This window comes from Barbatula barbatula, assembly GCF_947034865.1.
Source record: "Barbatula barbatula genome assembly, chromosome: 1".
NCBI classification, from domain to species: domain Eukaryota; kingdom Metazoa; phylum Chordata; class Actinopteri; order Cypriniformes; family Nemacheilidae; genus Barbatula; species Barbatula barbatula.
Genome location: NC_136766.1, coordinates 19,210,812 through 19,231,188, shown reverse-complemented (window position 1 = coordinate 19,231,188; position 20,377 = coordinate 19,210,812). Strand labels below are relative to the sequence as shown.

General features: G+C 41.9%; 1 protein-coding gene across 1 annotated transcript in view; it reads left to right on the top strand.

Annotated features, from left to right (window-relative positions):
* Positions 1-16,612, top strand: part of lgr4 (leucine-rich repeat containing G protein-coupled receptor 4) — a 38,899-nt gene extending 22,287 nt beyond the window's left edge. The window contains exons 4-19 of the mRNA XM_079467272.1: positions 195-266; positions 1,076-1,147; positions 6,047-6,262; positions 7,419-7,490; positions 8,784-8,852; positions 9,341-9,412; positions 9,519-9,590; positions 10,045-10,113; positions 10,297-10,368; positions 11,001-11,066; positions 11,166-11,237; positions 11,609-11,680; positions 11,896-12,021; positions 12,259-12,356; positions 12,959-13,015; positions 13,518-16,612. Of these exons, the coding sequence (XP_079323398.1) occupies positions 195-266; positions 1,076-1,147; positions 6,047-6,262; positions 7,419-7,490; positions 8,784-8,852; positions 9,341-9,412; positions 9,519-9,590; positions 10,045-10,113; positions 10,297-10,368; positions 11,001-11,066; positions 11,166-11,237; positions 11,609-11,680; positions 11,896-12,021; positions 12,259-12,356; positions 12,959-13,015; positions 13,518-14,896 (2,656 nt within the window). The 3' untranslated portion in view covers positions 14,897-16,612. The remainder of the gene's footprint in view (positions 1-194; positions 267-1,075; positions 1,148-6,046; positions 6,263-7,418; positions 7,491-8,783; positions 8,853-9,340; positions 9,413-9,518; positions 9,591-10,044; positions 10,114-10,296; positions 10,369-11,000; positions 11,067-11,165; positions 11,238-11,608; positions 11,681-11,895; positions 12,022-12,258; positions 12,357-12,958; positions 13,016-13,517) is intronic.
* Positions 16,613-20,377: the final 3,765 nt, after the last annotated feature.

The window sequence follows — 20,377 nt, the reverse complement described above, 5'->3', positions numbered from 1 at the left end:
ATGTAATGTTGAATGTGTGATCACAGAACTAATCTATATTTTGAAATGGCTGCAAGTGCTGTTCATCAAACCATAATAGGCTACTGAGTCAAAAGTAAACGTATTATAATATGTTTAACTGTCACTTTTGACATTTTCCATGAGACAATTTGACCTCACTGAATATAACCAACTCTCTCTTTTTCTTTCTTTAGACGTTTGGCTGGTAATGACCTTGCTTTCATCCACCCAGAGGCGCTTTCTGGCCTCCACCAGCTTAAAGTCCTGTGAGTACTACATACACTTGTTTTTGCAGAACGCATTGAGAGAGCAGTAGATTCTGCTGTGTGTTTTGTTGTGTTGTTAAGTGCCGTTGTGTACTAACAGGAATTTTGCTGCTGCTGGATTGGCAAGTCTGTCAGTGTCTGATGGAGTACCTTTCATTATCTCTCTCTCTCGCTCTCGCTCTCTCTCTCTCTCTCTGCTGTGACTCAGGTTTTGTCCTTCAGGTGTTTGTGAGCCAATTCAAATGAAGCTTATCGGCTGTCTTGTACACTCAGCCACGTTTTGCATAAAGCTTATTTTCCCTCTTCCTGTCTCCCACTGTTCTCTTACCCAGGCTCATCCAGAGTATGTCGAGTGTGAGGTTGGAAACTGGGTTAAGGGCTTTCAAACTGTAGATGTTGAAGATGATTTTGGAGTTTTAATTAATGGTGGACGTGTGTTTGTGAATGCCTCTTGGCTGGGCTTGTTTGTATGTGAATATATAGGTTTTCAGAAATGTATGTGTGTGTGTGTGTGTGTGTGTGTGTGTGTGTGTATATGAGTGTGTGTAGTTGTGTGCGCTGTAGCCTGGCACAGACCGGGAAAAGTTGTCCTTGCGGCCTGTGCCATTTGAGTGACGCCAGAGAGAGCTGATAGTGTGGAGGAAGCAAGATATGCACTCAGATTACCTTAGAACAAGACACACACACACACACATATTCCATTAAAATTAATGAATGTATAGCATTGTGCAAGACAGAATTGTGTGTCATAGAAATGAACAATGTGTAATACACTGTGGTTTTTAACACTGTAAATATTTTGCTTTTAGGATGCTTCAGAATAATCAATTGAAAACAGTCCCCAGTGCAAGTCTTAAGAATCTCCATGCCCTGCAGTCATTGTGAGTATTTCTTTCCTTTTCTCCAAATACTAAGATGCCTTAACTTCCCATTATTGATTTAAGTCTTCAGATCAAAGGGTTTTAAGGTCCAGAGAAAGCTTTTATTAAAGTGATCCTAAACTTTAAAACAGTAAATGTTGTAAAAGTATAATTACTGGTTGGCCTGAATGTATAATTTATATCAGTACATAGCTCATTGACAATGTAAAAATGCAGAACATTTTCTATGAGGGTAGGAGTTGGGGTTGGGTAAGCGTATGACATGTATGAATGTACACGTTGTATAGTATAAAATCATTACGTCTATGGAAAGTCCCCACAATGTACAGTATAAAAAAACCTGTGTGTTTGTGGATATAAATATTGTGTATTCTGTGTCCTTTTAGTTTGTCTCCTTGAGATATTGTCCAGTTGTTGCTCCTGCTGTGGGACATTGTATGTTTAAAAAAGCAGCTTTTACCCATTATCACCTCTCCAGATCTCTCTCTCTCTCTCTCCAGCACCCCCTCATGTCGTGTGTTTTTCCTCTCTTTTTCCCTGTGGCGCTGAAGTAATGTGTTTTGGCACAGTCCGCCTCCTTTCGGATAAAGCCTCAGAGAATGACCTATCAATCAACGTGCCTTCTGCCCCTCAGCATAGACGATGAGAGAAATAGTGGGATATAGTCAGAGTAGAAGCAGTAGATGAAAGAAAAAGAAAGGAAAGAGGGGCACAAGAGGCAAGCAAGCCTGTAAAAGTGAGAGAGCGCGCGCGCGCGCCGAGAGAGAGAGAGAGACTGAGAGAGAGAGAGACTGAGAGAGAGACTGCGAGAGAGACTGCGAGAGCGAGCGAGAGAGCGAGCGAGAGAGCGAGAGAGAGAGACTGAGAGAGAGACTGAGAGAGAGACTGAGAGACTGAGACTGAGAGAGAGACTGAGAGAGAGACTGAGAGAGAGACTCAGAGAGAGACTCAGAGAGAGAGCGAGAGACTGAGAGAGAGACTCAGAGAGAAAGAGAGAGACTCAGAGAGAGAGAGAGAGACCTGAGAGAGAGAGAGACCTGAGAGAGAGAGACTGAGAGAGAGATAGACTGAGAGAGAGATAGACTGAGAGAGATAGACTGAGAGAGAGAGACCTGAGAGAGAGAGACCTGAGAGAGAGAGACCTGAGAGAGAGAGACCTGAGAGAGAGAGACTGAGAGAGAGATAGACTGAGAGAGAGATAGACTGAGAGAGAGATAGACTGAGAGAGAGATAGACTGAGAGAGAGATAGACTGAGAGAGAGATAGACTGAGAGAGAGATAGACTGAGAGAGATAGACTGAGAGAGAGATAGACTGAGAGAGAGAGACCTGAGAGAGAGAGACCTGAGAGAGAGAGACCTGAGAGAGAGAGACTGAGAGAGAGATAGACTGAGAGAGAGATAGACTGAGAGAGAGATAGACTGAGAGAGAGATAGACTGAGAGAGAGATAGACTGAGAGAGAGATAGACTGAGAGAGATAGACCTGAGAGAGAGAGACCTGAGATAGAGAGACCTGAGATAGAGAGACCTGAGAGAGAGAGACTGAGAGAGAGATAGACTGAGAGAGAGATAGACTGAGAGAGAGATAGACTGAGAGAGAGATAGACTGAGAGAGATAGACTGAGAGAGAGAGAGAGAGAGAGAGAGAGAGAGAGAGAGAGAGAGAGAGAGAGAGAGAGAGCTGTTGAGTGGGAATGTGTTCACCCTGCAGGCTTTCTACACAGGTTTCTCAGCTGCGTTAATCAGGCTGCTACCAAAAAAACCCACTTTCTCATTTAATTACAGTGACATTTCTTTAGAGAGCAAGACTGACACAAAGCCTTCAGAAAACACAAGACCTTCTTTACTTTACCTCATACAGCCATTCTGCTCTGCTCATACACTGAGCCTTACACAAATGCTTGATGGCCTCTTCAACAGTTAATGTTTCAGTTTCAGCACTTGTAGATTATTTGGATGGAAATGAGACTCTATAGAGCAGTACATCCAAAACCACAATTATAATCTTATGACCATCTATTCCGCGTGAACCATCAATTTCCAGTGGCCACCTCTGTCATATAGTTCGCAGTGATCTGGTTAATCTTGGTTACGTCTAACCTCAAAAGTCAATTCGGTGGTTTGCCAGTTAACAGACCAGAGAGCAATTATTTATCATCTACAATAATCCTTAAGCCTTCCATGAGGGTTAAAGCTATGATTTGGTTTGTTTAATAAATGGATTGCTTATAAAGTGATAAATCTTAACATACTCCGAGCTGCTAATGTGTTTAACATTACACTGGCATTGGTGGCCAAGGTTTCTAAGTAGATGTACATCTAAAATGAATAGTGTTAACGGGATACTCCACCCAAAAATGATCCCCCCACATTGTTCCAAACCTGTTTAAATTTCTTTGTTCTGTTGTACACAAAGGAAGATATTTGGAAAGATGTTAGCAACTGACATTTCTGGGACATCATTGACTACCATAGTAGGAAACATTTAAATGGTAGTCGAAGGTGCCCGAACTGTTTGCTTTCATACATTTTTGTAAATATCAAATTTTTTTGTTCAACAGAACAAAGAAAATGCTACAAAAATTGCTCCTGATATGGTAGTCAGTGATATCCCAGAAATGTCAGTTGTTAACATTGTCTTCCAAATATGCTTTTTGTGTTCAACAGAACAAACAAATGGATATAGATTTGGAACAACTAGAGGGTGATATAATAATAATGATAGAATTTTCCCTTTTTTGGGTGGAGTATCCCTTTAAGACCCCCTCTCTCTCTCCTCTTTGCCACCCTACCATTTGTCTGTCATTTTAATGTCTCAAATATGCTCTATATGTGTAAGTCGGTGTGAGCTCAGCTTTGGCAGCGGCTGATGTGGACATGCCCAGATCTGCACATTGAAAACAAGCGGCACGCACAGCAGCTGACAGATCGTATCTCTATAGATAAGAGTTGACTCCTGAATTCATGATTTAGTCAATTCACAACTTAACAATCCCTTTTAGAATGAAACTCCAAGGAATTGTGAATGCCACCTTGTTCATTCATTGATTTTAGTTCACTTGTCATTCACTGGACCCACATCATGCCTATTGTGTGAGCAATACGTTTGTGTAGACTGCTTCTTGTCGAGCTGAGAATTAGACATTCTTAAGCGCGCCAAAGCCGAAAGTGATCCAGAGTTCATATCCAAAGCACACGTCACTTTAGATGATCTCGTGCATTAGTTCACGAATGCCTCGCAGTGCTGAAAGGTTCTCCTGAAGAATCACACACAAACAGGAGAAGTGTATACACATGCTGCAAACTTGTTTTCACTCGTTGTTGGTTCATTAGAGAATGTGCGGTCTTTAGTCCTCCATTCCCAGAAAGCATTGAGAGATCATGTTGGTTAAAGTTTATTTAAAAAGTCAGACTAAGCTCAAGGTACACTGTATGTACACTCTTCCAGGCCGGTCTATTGTGAACAATTATGAGCTGTGTTTATATTTTCATTTGGTAGAGCCTCAAGACCTCTGTAATATATTTCCATCACATAGAGTCATTCATAAGCTCCCCGCCTCGTTGTTTTAATGTGCGTTGCTGTTCCAAAACCTAGCAAGCTGCCTATATAGACAACAGTTTAAGTCATCGTAGACACGTTCACAGCACAAGAAGTGTACCGTTCACTTGAAAAAGACCATCCCACAATGCACTGTGGTAATGTCAGTAAATAAAGTCCATGCACAGAAAATGGTTAATCAATGTGTATTTGTGCTCTTTTTAGAGTATTGTATCAACAGTTTAGCAATGTTACCGGCAAACTCTTTTGAGGTTATAACTATTACATTAAAAAAGTTGCTTATAAGGTTTAATTTCTGTTGCCTTGAAAGGCTAGTATGTAGGTTGTAGACTGAATTGCAGCTTACAAGATTTTTCGTGTATTTTGAATTGTATAATCTTCCGGGGAGGGGAGTAGAGCATAGCCTGTCAGCCATTCATAAACAGGAAGTCACCACCCCACCATTATTACCTATCAAACCCTTCCTCCTAGTGATTGGCTTCTGTGGTAAAAACTGAGTCCAATTTTAGATCTTAGGGCCTTACTCATTTTTCGGCTTTAATATTTGTATAGTGTGATAACCGTTTTATAAAAGCAATAAGGTACTTGAGGCTAGTGCTTTATCATGAGTAAGTCACTGCTAAAAGGGGTGGAGGCGCGACGCGAAGCAAAGCCCCTCATACCTAATTCTTTACTTTGCCCCTTTCTTTTGTTCCACCGATTCCTATTTAAATCTTTTCTATGAAAAAATACTACACGTGTAAAAAACTTTTGTTTTATACTGCCTAAGAGCAATAAAAAAGTGCGGACTGAAGCGATCATAAAGTCATACATGAAAGACACATTAAAGTCTTCTAAAGCCTTGAGCTTCTGAGGAACTGACCAAAGTTTATGTGAAAGTCTTTCCTTCCAGCCCAGTGATGTTAACACCCTTGGCTTTACTTGAATCTATTAGACAAACACATTGCTTGAGAGACATATGGACACTGAGTCAGATCTTTTAAGCATCTTCAATATTACAGCACCGTTGCCTCGGTCACAAGCCCTCGGGGGAACCTGCAAGGTGTGGTCCCATTCTCTCATAATCCCAGTCAAGGGGCCCCTGAGTAGGTCCACAGGACTCCCACCTGGGCTGTGTGAATAGAGAGGCCAGCGTAGTGAGATCATGGAAAAGGCTTGCGTTTCTGCGCAGTGCTTGGACTGTGAGTGCTAACTGATGTTTTAGCACCTACATGACAGCCCACTGTTATGCGCGCTCCCCTGGTGGCGTATTTCCTGAAGCATCTGTTTTGTTAAGAAAAAGCTTTTTTTTTCAAACAAGCGCACGGATGTTTAGTCAATCTCTCCCTTTTTCTCTGCAGACGGTTGGACGCTAACCACATCACGTCTGTGCCTGAGGACAGTTTTGAGGGTCTCCAGCAGCTCAGGCATCTTTGGCTGGATGACAACAGCCTGACCGAGGTTCCTGTCGACCCCCTGCATCACCAGAGCAACCTTCAGGCCCTGACGCTGGCCCTCAACCGGATCACACGCATCCCGGACAACGCCTTCGCCAATCTCTCAAGCCTGGTTGTGCTGTAAGTGCCAAACCGGAGCGGTTTTACAACAATTTGCAATACTGTTCTGAAAAAATGAGACTACACACACTGGAGTAATTCATGATGTTCTGCTTCTATTACTGATAAACGTACTTCGGTCGGTTGCCTTTCACCACACATCGGTCAAATAAATCAATGCACTACACTAACTGTGGTCATTGGCTGCTCATAAAACAGTCATGCATATAAACTTGCACATGGTTAAGTACACACACAGGTAAACAGCGATGTGGACAGAGGTTTTCTGAGAGGGAAGCAGAATGGACCCTTGTGTCTTGCAAAGTCAAACAGAGGCTGTAGGCTTTGCGTCTCTCTTCTGGAAGCTTCTTTGTGGGTCTGATTTACCAATTACATTCCAGCTGCTGGAAAATATTTGTCTTAGGAGTAAAGGGCCAATTAATCCGTTAAGTAGGCTGAACAAACACACAGACCAGCGCCTGATGAGTTATCCGTTCAGAGACACAAAATGTTTGCATTGGTTTGCTGTTGAGAAGTGCATCTTTTTAATGACTGGAACATTTGAGAAAAGTAGACATCCCATGGCATCTTAAAAATGATGCATTGGCATATTAATGCTGGATAGATCGCATGAGAAGTTTTTACATTTCTTTATCTGTCGGCTCATATCCGCTGTAATCCACCATTGTTTGAAGTGTGTAGTCGTTTTGTCACTCACTTAAAGGGACAGTTCACTCAAAAATGAATTCTGTCTTCATTTACTCACCCCAAGTTGTTCCAAATCTGTATAAATGTCTTTGTTCATAGCCACCAAAAACTACCATAGTAGGACATTTTTCTCTTTGCTCTGTTGAACACAAAAGAAGATATTTTAAAGAATGTAGAAAAGCAAACAGTTGTGGGGCACTTTTGACTATCATTGTATTTTTTTCTTCTGTGGTAGTCAATAGTGGCCATGAACTCTTTGGTTACGAGCATTCTTCCAAATATCTTCTGTGCTCAACCACACAAAGCAATATATACAGGTTAGGAACAACTACTCTTTTGGGTATACTATCCCTTTAATAGCTAACAAAAAATGCAATGCAATCACAAATGCATTATTTTGTTTGATAATTCAGGGTTAAAAAGTGCACATGTGAATGACATACATGTTTAAACATATTTTTTCATTCAGGCATCTACACAATAATCGAATCCAGGAGATTGGGAAGAACTGCTTTAATGGGCTCGACAACCTAGAGACATTGTGAGTGTAAATGATGAGATCACACTTCCTGTCATTTAAGAGAATGTTACGGTAAATTTACTTCTGCAGTGGATCAGTAACATAATCCTTGCATTCGTTTTTACCAGACTTTTAGCTTATTTCATGCTCATTAAATAGCGAATTACAAGATAATATGGAAACTTTCCCACTGTGAATCAATTCTTTGTGGGCACAGGGACAGTGCTTGTTCTGTTTGATAATTCTCTGCTGCTATAGCGCCCTCTTCTGCATGTTTTAGGATCACAGAGAACAACAAAAGCACTCTACTGTAGAGAGATGCTTTAGCAGACAGTATTTGATTTTGAATGTTGGTTTAAAACACGGGCAAATGCTGTTGGGTTTAATCCCAGAACAGATGTCTCGCTCTTTAACTCCCTCCCTTGAAACCTTGATGAACAGCTATTACTACAAAATATTGTTTCGATTGCACAGGACTTTAAAGAACCACAGTTGGTTAGCTCGGTCTAAAGAGTTTGTGCCAGCTGAATTACAGTTTATAGGATTCAAGCACTGATTCACCACATGTTTTGGATATTAAGATGCAAGTAGTGATCAACCTTCATTAGGTAAGACAACTCTAATGAGTCATTACGGATTCGCCTGAACTCATTTAATCAGGATTTACAGTATACTGATAAAGGACAAGGAGTCTTTTTAGGAGCCTTGGCTTTACCTTATTGACTCTCTCTCTCTCCACTTACCACAGTTCGTTTAGCAAGCATCCACCGCATCAGGGAGGAAGAGACGAGGGGAAGGCAGATAGCCATCGCTGACTCTACTTTATTTACTTACTCCGGCAATAATTAGGACAGGATGAGGGCACGCCAACGTCCTGTGCCCCTGGGAGGCGAGTGGGACATAGGCATTAGGGCTAGAATACCAAGCCGTATCGTGTGGAAGTTAAGACAAACAATACCACAGTGAAAAATACAGCCGGCAAGATGTCCTCACTGGGCTTTATTAACAGAATCATGGATTTTAACGAACCGATTTTCTTTTATATTCCTTCCAGTTTTTTTTCAAACTGTTTGTTTTTGTCTTTCGGCAAAAGCTCAGAATTTGAGGCCTGCTGTTTTTTCCTTAAAAGTTGAGCTAAAGCAAAGATGGTCCCGTCAAGTATAAAAATATTATACTGCTATATTGAAATAGGCATGACAATAACATGTTAGGAGCCATATTAGGAGAAGCAGAATGGTTTAGCCTGGGTGTTGCTAGGCTCACACCAGGGATGTTTTAATTTAATATGAATAACTTTATTCTGTGTCCTTTTAGGGATCTAAACTTCAACAATCTGAAGACCTTCCCGGAGGCCATTCAGAATCTGCCCAAGCTGAAAGAACTGTGAGGATCAACAACAAACGCACTCATACACTCATTTACAGTCATTGCAATAGTTTCCCCTTCAGCCATTTTTTTCTAGGTCAGTTATTGATGTAAATCATTGTTCAGAAAAAGGGGATTTTTGAACCAGGAGCTCAAATGAAAAACCCAGATTACAGATTTGCTGAAAATCTTATAACAGATAGTCTCTAAACTCTACATGGAAGGAAAACTAGAATAGGATTCTAAGAATACGTAAAGTCCACCAACAGGTATGTGTTTTTCTTGCCATTGTGTTTTGTAATCCAGACACAGAACCTTGCATTGAGTGTACATTAAAAATCACTTGTGTGCAGAGAGGCCATCTAGCGCTGAGATTTAGAACTGCTTGTCGTGACCAGTAATGGAGACCTGAGGGAGAACACTTCAGATTGCTTATCTCACAGAGCTACTTAACCGTTTTGGCTTGCTGATTTCCTAATGATTTTTTTCCTCTCTCTTTTTGCCAGTGGATTTCACAGCAATAACATTGCATCCATCCCTGAGGGAGCCTTTTATAGGAATCCAATGCTACGTACAATGTAAGCAAACGCTCGCACTTCTGCCCCATCATGGAACATTCACACAAGAAAATCATGTATGTTTTCTGTTGTCTATAAATCAGATGTATTGTTTCTGTCTGTGCAGCCATCTTTTTGACAACCCCCTCTCCTTCGTGGGAACTTCTGCCTTCCAGAACCTGTCAGACCTGCACTCTTTGTGAGCAAAACCATTATTCAATTATGTTCTTGAACAAGCTAATTATCCGGCTTTAACATGCCAATCACATGAGACATTCTCCCCCTTAACCACTGTATATGTTTCACTTTATGTTCTGCGATCAAAAGAAAGTCATACAGGTTTGAAATGACAATAGCGTAACTAAATGATGACAGAATTTTCATCACTTTAAAAATGAAACTGATGTGAAGAAGACGTTTTCTGTCAATTGAATGGGGACAAATCCTTTCCAAAAAGTAACTAAAGCACTGATATATTATAAATTTGTTCATATTTAGAAGACTTAATGACACACAAGTCCTAGGGGCATGGAGGTTTTTTGAATTAAAAAAACTCATTCTGCTACACCTCTTCTTTTGTGTACCACTTTTGATGGAACAAAAGTAAAAAATGACGACAGTGTTTTTTTCTTTTAATTTGTTACATATTTCAGAATGCTGCGTGGTGCCAGTATGATGCAGGATTTCCCAAGGCTGACTGGAACAGGAAATCTAGAGAGCCTGTGAGTTCATTTTATACTGCACAGTGTCAATGATAAACAAACCATCAGCCAACCAATGATGTCAAGTTTCCTAGTAGGAACAATAGTACATTCTCATAAAACAAAACAAAAAAACAAGAGGCCAGATACTTAATAAAATGCTTACTTTGTTATAAATCCCCTTTTGTACTTTGTGTTGTCCAGGACTTTAACAGGAACTAAAATCAGAAGCATACCAGCTGACCTGTGTGAAGAACTGACCGTGTTACGTACGCTGTAAGTGCGACTTGACGGTGACACACAACAACGCCTGACAATTCAGTTCCACTCACAACGCACAACATTGCATTAACACTAAACGCCTCTTTGTAGCCACACACACGCACCTTTCAAGCAGGGAATACCACTCATAATAGTTCTCAACACATGTCAGTCAGATGTCCATGAGCTGCCAATGACGTGCCTGTTACAGCCTCAAGCTCTATGTAATTAAACATCAGTCACAAGCCCGGAACGCACAAAGGTTAGCCGTCGCTCAGAATGCTCACACGGTCACCGCAAAGCCTTCAAGGCTATGCTGTCAGTCAAACTACTGACATTTGCTCGACATGTCAGTCATATCTAAACACTCCCCACCGTTTCACGCTCACCATCACGCAAAAACAGTGTGCGTCAGTCAAACGTCATCCACCTCACAGGCCTGTGCGCAGTTGCCCATCACAGGCTCAGCTGCAGGGGGACGTTTCAAAGTGATGTCTAATGACCTCCCAGAGGAGAGCGATGTAGAAGCCAGCCCGCACCCTGCCTGACTGCTTTAACACATAACAGATCCTCTAGCTCCTATCTAAACTTCATCAAAATGTTTCTCGCAAGCTCTTTTTCTCAGCGTGTCGTGTGTGTTCCCACAGTGATCTGTCCTATAATGACATCCAAGACCTGCCGTCCTTTCAGGCCTGCATTAGACTGCAAGACATGTGAGTTGCAGAAACGTGCCACATTTTCTCTGATGTTCAGACACAAATGTGTCATGTGAACGTGTGCTGATTGTTTTTCTTAATTTTGTGGTTTTGCAGAAGTCTACAGCATAACCAAATTCAACAGATTGATAGGGGCACTTTTCAGGGCATGACCAGCCTTCGAGTGCTGTAAGTATCACATTTGCTGTCGGATCATAATCACAAAGCCAGACAGGCTAATTGGTTCGGTACCATCACCCGAAAAAAGTTGTGTCTTGAGAATGACCAATGACTGTACATTAACCTGTTTGAAAAGGAATTATTTCTTACTAAATAAATGATTGGCCATTAAATATTGATTTGAGAATATTTTATTACATCAGAAAAAAAGAGATAATGTAATGAAAGCCGCTTTTAATCGCAAGAATCGTCTGTACATTATCCCTGTACTTAAAGAATAGCAGTTTAACTATCACACACAGTAAAGAATTCTACATCTTTCCCCAGAGCCATCTGTATATGTTCAGCCTGTGTATGTTTGTTTTGTCACCACTCTACAGAGACCTGAGCAGAAACCAGATCAAGTTTATCCACAGAGATGCCTTCCTTTCACTCAGCGCTCTCACCAACCTGTGAGTCTACAGTCAAACAACACCATAACTCATCTGCTCCATTTATTAACACATTCATAAATGAACAACTGTTGAATTAAACATACACATAATACTGTTTTGGACTTATTTAACATTTAAATAAAAAGTATTTTGATGCATTTATTTCCACCACAGCACCTGTGTGTTTGTGTGTGTATGTGCATGTAATTGCCTTTTTTCCATCATGCCATTAGGGAACTGAGTCTGAACTCCCTAGCCAGCGTCCCCACAGCAGGACTGAGCGCACTGAACCAGCTGAAACTGACTGGAAACGTGGAGCTGAGGAACGGACTGACGTCTAAGAGTCTACCCAAACTCAGGTTAGAGCTCTTCACAGCTTTACTAATGAGCCGTGACTGATTGCAGGTCCTAACGGTGGCTCTCGTGTCCCAGTTCAGTTTGTATAAATAATTCCTCGCCTGTATTCTGTAATCGCACACATTATGCTCAGAGAGACCTTGAGATGTTCTCTGATTGAAACCCTTATAATGAAGTATCTCTTCCAGTAAGACCATCATGTCACAATGTCTTATTTCTCTCTCACTCATTCTCCACAGGTCTATAACGGTTCCCTATGCCTACCAGTGTTGTGCTTTTGTAGCGTGTGACAGTGCAATCAGCCCTGCCGAGGATGACGAGAGGAGAAATGTGTTCGGTATGACAGTAATCTACACTGTGATGAGCTCAGCACGAGTCCTTACCGGTCGCAACACGACAAAGTGGCAAGCGATAAATGCTAAGTGTCTGCCCTAAGCAGATGCAACAAGCAATGCTACATTTTGTCGGTTATTTGGTTTCCATTTCAGCTACATTTTTTTCCTACACAAATGACTGCTGTGGACAAAACATTAAACATGGATGAGCCTAGGAGTTTGTAAATTGGGATTGTAAATTGAGAAACATTTGATATTAAATAATTTCTTAGGTTCCACGGGAAAATGATAAAGATTAAGTCCCTATCAATCGTCACGTAATTGATCTAAATGCAAGCTATGTGTTATTTGATCGCACTCGGAACATGATGATTTTAAAACTGAGAACCTCGTCATGCATTGTTTTGATTGGTTGAGGTTGCATCATGCGGCCATTTTGCTTTCATTGGAGGGAGAAATATTGCTTGTCACTATAATCTTGTATTGCGCCTAGTTAGAACACAATGTTACAGTTTAATTATATGTGATTGAATGAGGTGGTCTGGCTGTGTGTGTGGTATAAGGTTTCGCATAGCTGACTTGGATATATATCTATATGTGCTAGGTGGAGAGGAGGAGATGGAACGGATTCCTTTGGTCATGCACTGCTCACCCTCGCCGGGTAAATACAGGCTCATATTTTTCTGTCCCATTTTGAGAACTCGGAGTAATGTAATGTAATAAAACTCACAGAAGTAGAATAAAGCAGTTCTGCTACATTACATGTATTTTGCAAGTTGTTTTTTTCTATGTTTTTGCTACACTATAAGGACCAAAATGAATCATAATTAAAATAAATAAAACATAATTGTAATGATAGGAAAATAACTTGACTAAATAAATACTAAAAAAAAATTATTTCTCCTTTTATTTGTATGTACGCTTTATTTTCATATTTTATTTTCATATGTGTTTATGTAGTTATGAATTTGTTCATTTTATATTCATTAATTTCAAAGTATTACATATATTGATGTTTTAATTCATTAATTGTTGTAGGTCTGGTCCTCCATACATTTCTTTCCCTTTTAATCCTTATTTTTCTACTTTTATCGACATAAATGTTTGACTTTGTTTCTTACGCTTTTTTATGTCTCTGTCTCTCTTGTTTTTATTTATTACAGGTGCATTTAAACCCTGTGAACATTTGTTGGGTAGCTGGATGATCAGATTGACCGTGTGGTTCATCTGCCTGGTGGCTCTGCTCTTCAACTGCCTGGTGCTCGCAGCCACCTTTTCCTCACGCACCTCCCGTCTCTCCCCGGCCCGCCTCCTGGTGGCTCTCCTGGCCTCCGCCAATCTGCTTACGGGGGTGTACGTGGCAGTACTGACACTCCTGGACGCTGCCACCTGGGGCTCATTCGCGGACTATGGTGTGTGGTGGGAAACAGGCGTGGGATGTCAGTTGGTTGGCTTCCTTGCCGTGTTCTCTTCTGAGTGGGCCGTGCTGCTGCTGGCATTAGCTGCGGTGGAGCGCTGCTTGGCCGTGAGGGCTCTGATGGGGAAGGCAGGAGCTCTGAGATCCAGCAGCGAAAGAAGGCAAGGACGAAGGAGGTTCGGTATCGCCGCGCTCCTGCTGGGATTGGTGGCCGTGGCATCCGCCTGCCTCAGTCTGTATCACGGTTCAGCTATGGGCTCACCCCTCTGCCTGCCCTTTTCTGGAGGTCCTGGACCAGGCCTGGGGTTCACAGTAGCGCTGGTGCTGATGAATACACTTGCTTACCTGCTGAGTGCTGTGGTCTATACACGTCTATACTGCAGGTTAGGTCGGGCCCAGCTGGCTGACCCTGAGCAGGCTGGGTCCGTACGGCATATAGCCTGGCTTATTTTTACCAACTGCATCTTCTTCTGCCCAGTGGCGGCTTTCTCTTTTGCTCCCCTGCTGGCCGGGACTAGTAATGCAGTTGGAGGACCCGAGATGGCCAAGTCGGTGACTCTAATATTCTTTCCTCTTTCCGCCTGCTTGAACCCCGTCCTGTATGTCTGCTTCAGTCCCTCCTTCCGATATGACTGGCTTAATCTTCGGGGACGGGGTGGAGGCTGCAGCGGGAGGGTTGGTAAAGTGGTTACCAAGGGGACGGTAGCAGGGGGCTCCGCGACATCTGATGATGGTGAGGGGGTGTCCAACGACATTGGTTACGATTGCGGAATGTACACAAAGCTTCACGCTGACACCAGGGGAATGTGCGAACACTGTGACGCCGGCCTCCACATCAGGACGTCATCTTCCTCTTCTTCCTCCTCTTCCTCAGCCTGCAGACATTTAGTGAAGTCACACAGCTGCCCTGCCCTGATGGCAAACGCGCCCCAGTGCCTGAGCTCAGAGGGCTACTGGCCGGACACCGGGACGCTTTCCGCCCAGTCCGAATACGGAGACGAGGGCGATTCGTTCGTGTCGGACAGTTCGGAACAGGTGCAGGCGTGCGGTCGAGCGTGTTTCTGTCAAAGCCGCGGTCTTCCATTGGTACATTACTCTTATAACATCCCTCGCATGGCAGACTGAACTCACATCCCAAAGCACTCACACACCGCTCACAGAGTCCTCCAGGGTGTGAAGCGTCCCTGCTCGGAAAGGACAGAGAACAGGGAGGCGCTGTAGATGTGGCTGCAGAACCATGGAGACACAGACAGACCGGAAGAACTTTTTCTCTTTTTTCTTACACCTGGGGAGAACGTGTGTTTGTGAGGATAGATTGAATCCTTGATCCACGAAAAGGGAATCTGACAATACAGAAAGACTCTCTGAGCCAAATGTTGTCGGCAAACAACAATGCTTGTTTTCTGTTTCCTGTCCCCCTCAGCCAAATTCAGTTGCAGTGGCAACCAGGGCTGATTGATAGATGATGATCTTATCTTCCAGTGCCTGCCTTTTTGTTTGGTAGAGAATATAACTCGCCTGTTCATTGTTTCAGATACCTTCATACTTTTGACATATTTTTTGATTTTAAAGCAGGGATATGTGTGCCATTTCTCCTGTCAGAAATGTTTGGTTAATCAATGTTTTAGAAATGTTATTTTTACCGTATTCCCTGTCATAAATCCTAATTATGTCAGGGGATCCCATGTAGCAATGTTCCTCATGCTGGAGTTTCAGTATGCCAATGAGAATGTAATCTAGAACAATAGACCATGTTTGTGTACACGTCGTGTTCATGTTTTCTTTAAGACATTCCTTCGTTTTATGTTTATTCTGAAAGTGGTTGTTAATTCACAGTCCTCTCTTTCAGCTGCTAGAGTAAGCCGGCCATGCTTTGCCAATGCTCTGCTATTAGCTGTTATGGAAAGTAATTTATATTCTACATTGACAATGGATGTCTTGACCAGAACTCTTCCTTAATCACTTGTCATTTTCTACTAATTTATTTTAAGACATAACGCTTCGATGAATGGATGGCAAATGACGCTCTTTTATTCTGCTATTACTCCTGATCCAAAAAATAAGATAATTTTAATATGTATTTTGTACACTGGGTTAAGTGAAAAATAAAGGTTTTAGAGGGTCAGCTCCTCCCTGTCCAAATAATCCTGCTACGTTCTATGTGAAAGACGAATTCTGATGTTACATCAAGATTTGTATAAAACGAAAAGCCATTTTACTCTTTACATCAAACGGTAGCATTCATGTGAGTAGCTGTCTTTTATGCTGACGTAAGGAGACCATAGAGTGCCTTTGTGTTCAAGCATCCAGAGCAAAATATAATCATCATGAACCCTCATGTGCACCTTTGTCCATGTGTTCAAGAGTTCAGATGACGGTGTTTGTTTGCTCTTTACAAAGAAGCGGTCTTCTCACGGATGCCATATTGCCAGTCATTCAGTATAAGCTGTAGCATCAGCTGACAATTTTAAAGAAGCCTTGCAGGTCATAGCTAATAGAACTGACAGAATTCCAAATCATTGTGTGTCTGTGTGTGTATGCCGGTGTGACTTTAAGAAATGTCTGCATGTGGTAAATTATTTTTATAGGACTAATCTAATCAAAAATGGGATGCATTGTCTAACCATGGAAGCTACCTCTTCAACCGTAGTGGCTGCCAGTAGTGTGTAGAACGTGTGGTCGCGTTTCCATGTTCATTTGTTGGTATGATTGCTTGCTCTGTAGATGCATCTAGATGTATGTTCTCACTGAATGAGTTACACGTTTTATACCGGGAGAAATTACATACTGTATACATACAATTTTTGTAAACCAAATAAACTGATTCGCTTTTAAGAGAGCAGTCCTTGTTATTTTGTTTTGCTTTTATAATTAAGACATGTTTTTGTTGTTATAGTATGTGTTTTGTTAGCAGTATTACATACTGTGTGTTTTTTCTCATGATGGAAGTGAAATCTAAGACATTGTGGCAATCTGTTCATTATACTCGGTTAGATTTAATACTTGCGATATTCTTGCTGTCATCCTAAACAAGCTCATCTTTTCTACAACGGCTATTTCATCTCCGAAAATGTCACTTTTATGCCATAACATTACACCTCTTCAGTGAAATTACATAACAGTATTGTTTTATATTCTTTAAGAAAAAAACATGTGTAAATTTATCATTTTAAACCATTGCTGAAAAAAAATGTGGTTCGAAACTGGTTACAGATTTATGATGTCATAAACAAAGGCAATCACATCAACTCATTTGACCCCTATGGATCAGCAGTTTGAGGCGTAAATATACAAAGGTGCCGCATAGATTCGGCTAAAATGATCACTGCACTGCTTTGTCAGTTCTCAGTTTCACTTTCAGTTTTAGCAGCATCTGGAACTGCTGAGTATGATTAAGTGGAGGCGGGGCTACTTTGCATATTCATGTTTCTGCATATACTTAATGATGCTGAGATGTACATTCAAGCTATTTTACAGCAGGAAAGATTATTTCCACAGGGGGAAAAAAACTTTAAATGTGTAATTTTGAGGGTCAACGATTAGTTTTAAGGGAGAAGATTATCGACCACAGGGTGACTTTAAATGTTAACGCTAAAATGTGATGTGCAAATACTGTTAAACATATGTGAAGGATCTCTTAACCTGTCCTGCCATTTTTAATACTTTACTGTGTTAGTTCTACAAATTAAATTCTGTTTATGGGAATTATGTGCTCCATTACAGTGAGAAATATTGCAGGCAGTACATGCGGTAAAAAAAAGCCATTCAGGACAGGAGGAGTTGGAAGTGTGAAACTATCAGACAGCGCCAGAGGGAATAGAGAGGGAGTCTTGACAAAGGGCAGTAGAGTGCTTTTTTTCTACTTTTAATTTTCCTCTTATCAGACTCTCGATGCTAACCTAGAGGGGAGGAACACGAAATTCTAAAGTAGACCCCCTGGGCGTGTTTCTGCAGGAATCCTTTCTAAGGTGCTCTAAATTGTACCCTTTTCTTTAGCACAACCTCCTTCCTTAATATAGTCGTGATGGTTTAACGTTTAACAAACTACCCTGATTGAACGCAAGTTTATTAGTGTTACGGATTTGTAACTCCAAAACCTTAATGAAAGAAATGTGTATACTAAACTAAAAGGATTCTGCTGGCTGATCTCGATGCTTTGAGACGTACAGGTCTATGGTTTTCGCTTTGAGAAGATCTATGGTGCTCATTGCAGACCTCACTGTGTGTTCTGAATGGATAGCTTTGATTAGTAAGGAGTGAGAAAGAGTAGTCTGCCAGCATTTGTTATTACTTTAACGCTCCCGGTGATAGACCAAAACCATCCATGCTGAGAGAAGACTCATTAGTAAGAGTAATACAAGCATCAGTACTAAATATACGGCATCTGCAGGCCATTTAACATGGAATTAGAGATTCTGACAAGAGAGGCTTCATATGATACCACACATACTCACCATCACGTGGCTTGGGCTGCAGAAGCCTCTAGATGGCAGTGCTATTCAGCCTGTATATATATACACTGATGTATTCTCATCTCAGTACTACTTGGCTCTGTGTTAAAATGTTCCCAAGCAGCTGAGAGCCTCTGATCTTTCCACATCCTCCCATAACCTTCCTTTATAAGTACACACTGCATATGATGCTGTCTATAGTCTGCATTAGCCGTGATGGAGGTTAACAGTGAAACCACCAGCTATGAACATCAATGAGTTGTCTATATAGCACAAACAGGCTTCAGGACAAACACCTGTTAATGCACTCGAGATTCAAGGCCTATAATTTTTGTGAGGTATATATTTCTGTCTGTCTTTGGTATTTATTAGACCGTTTCTAATATCTGGTACTGCTGAAACATTCAGTCTACCCTATACAGATGTATGACATAGCCATTTATAAGTGTTTAGTCTCTAGGAGTGTTGCTATGGTTATACTATGAACTGTAAAGGCTGATGGAGCTTTACCTAGCTGGGATGAATGTTCAGTTTACATCATTAACAGAAACTTACGTAATGATCTATCGCTCGTGGCACACATAAGGCAAAATGCAAAATGGGTATCGCTGTCTGAAAAAAACTAAAAGATATTTTAAACGTGCTGAACATAATCTATTTTCAAGATATGTGGATTCTGGGAACTATTAAGAAATCCAATGTCCAACCAGGCAGTCGAGGGATGTAGAAATCTTCAAGCCTTTATTAGGCTTCCTTCACCGTGCAGAATTTTACAAGGTTTCATTAAATCGAGTCATTAGCACATAAAAGTCATTCAAAGCACAATACCAATGGAGCGGCACGGCCACAAATCTCTCTCAGTGCAGTTTCTGGACAAAGGACAAACTGGGAGGGAGGGCCGTTGGACCATAACACAGAGAAGAGAAAAATAAACCTATTGACATTCACTGTGTAGACTTTTTCTGACGTGAAATGAATAAGCAGAGGTATTAGCGCAACTGTCCATCTGGAGCGGAATAAGACAAAGTTGGCGGAGTATGAACAAGACACTTTTTGGAAACATCAGCTGTTAAAATACCCCCCTCAGTCTGTCAGCTACAAACTCATTCAGCTGTGGCACACAGTCTTGCACATCAAATATAGTTCTTTCTCCCCGCCTTTACCCTACTTACACTGGTGCAATGTCATATTCCAGTTATAAGACTGTTATAATCGTAGCCATAGTATGAGCACATTACTAAATTTTTAAGTAAATGCCTCTCCAAATATAAAAGTATACCAAACCAAACAGGATTGTATAGACATTTTGCTCTAGGCCTACATCAAAAGCACTGCTCACTATCAAGGGATTAGTCTTTTACAAGATGAATGACCTTTGCAGTAAGACGTGGCACAGGCTAAAGTTAACTAAAGAACTAAAGAAATTAGTAGCTTTTGCCAAAACCGTTGGTAAAAATTTGTCCATAAATTTAACAAGCCGGGACATTATGATTCTAAACTCCATCCATCCATCCATCCATTTTCTACCGCTTATCCGGGGCCGGGTCGCGGGGGCAGCAGTCTAAGCAGAGATGCCCAGACATCCCTCACCCTAGACACTTCCTCCAGCTCTTCCGGGGGGACACCGAGGCGTTCCTAGGCCAGCCGGGAGATATAGTCCAACCAGCGTGTCCTAGGTCTTCCCCGGGGTCTCCTCCCGGTCGGACGGGCTCGGAGCACCTTCCTGGGAAGGCGTCCAGTAGGCATCCGTAACAGATGCCCAAGCCACCTCAGCTGACCCCTCTCGATGTGGAGGAGCAGCGGCTCTACTCCGAGCTCCTCCCGGGTGACCGAGCTTCTCACCCTATCTCTAAGGGATCGCCCAGCCACCCTGCGGAGGAAGCTCATTTCAGCCGCCTGTATCCGGGATCTTGTCCTTTCGGTCATGACCCAAAGCTCATGACCATAGGTGAGAGTAGGAACGATTGACCGGTAAATTGAGAGCTTCGCCTTGCGGCTCAGCTCTTTCTTCACCACGACGGACCGGTACATCGACCGCATTACTGCAGAAGCTGCACCGATCCGTCTGTCAATCTCCCGTTCCATCCTTCCCTCACTCGTGAACAAGACCCCGAGATACTTAAACTCCTCCACTTGAGGAAGGAACTCTCCACCA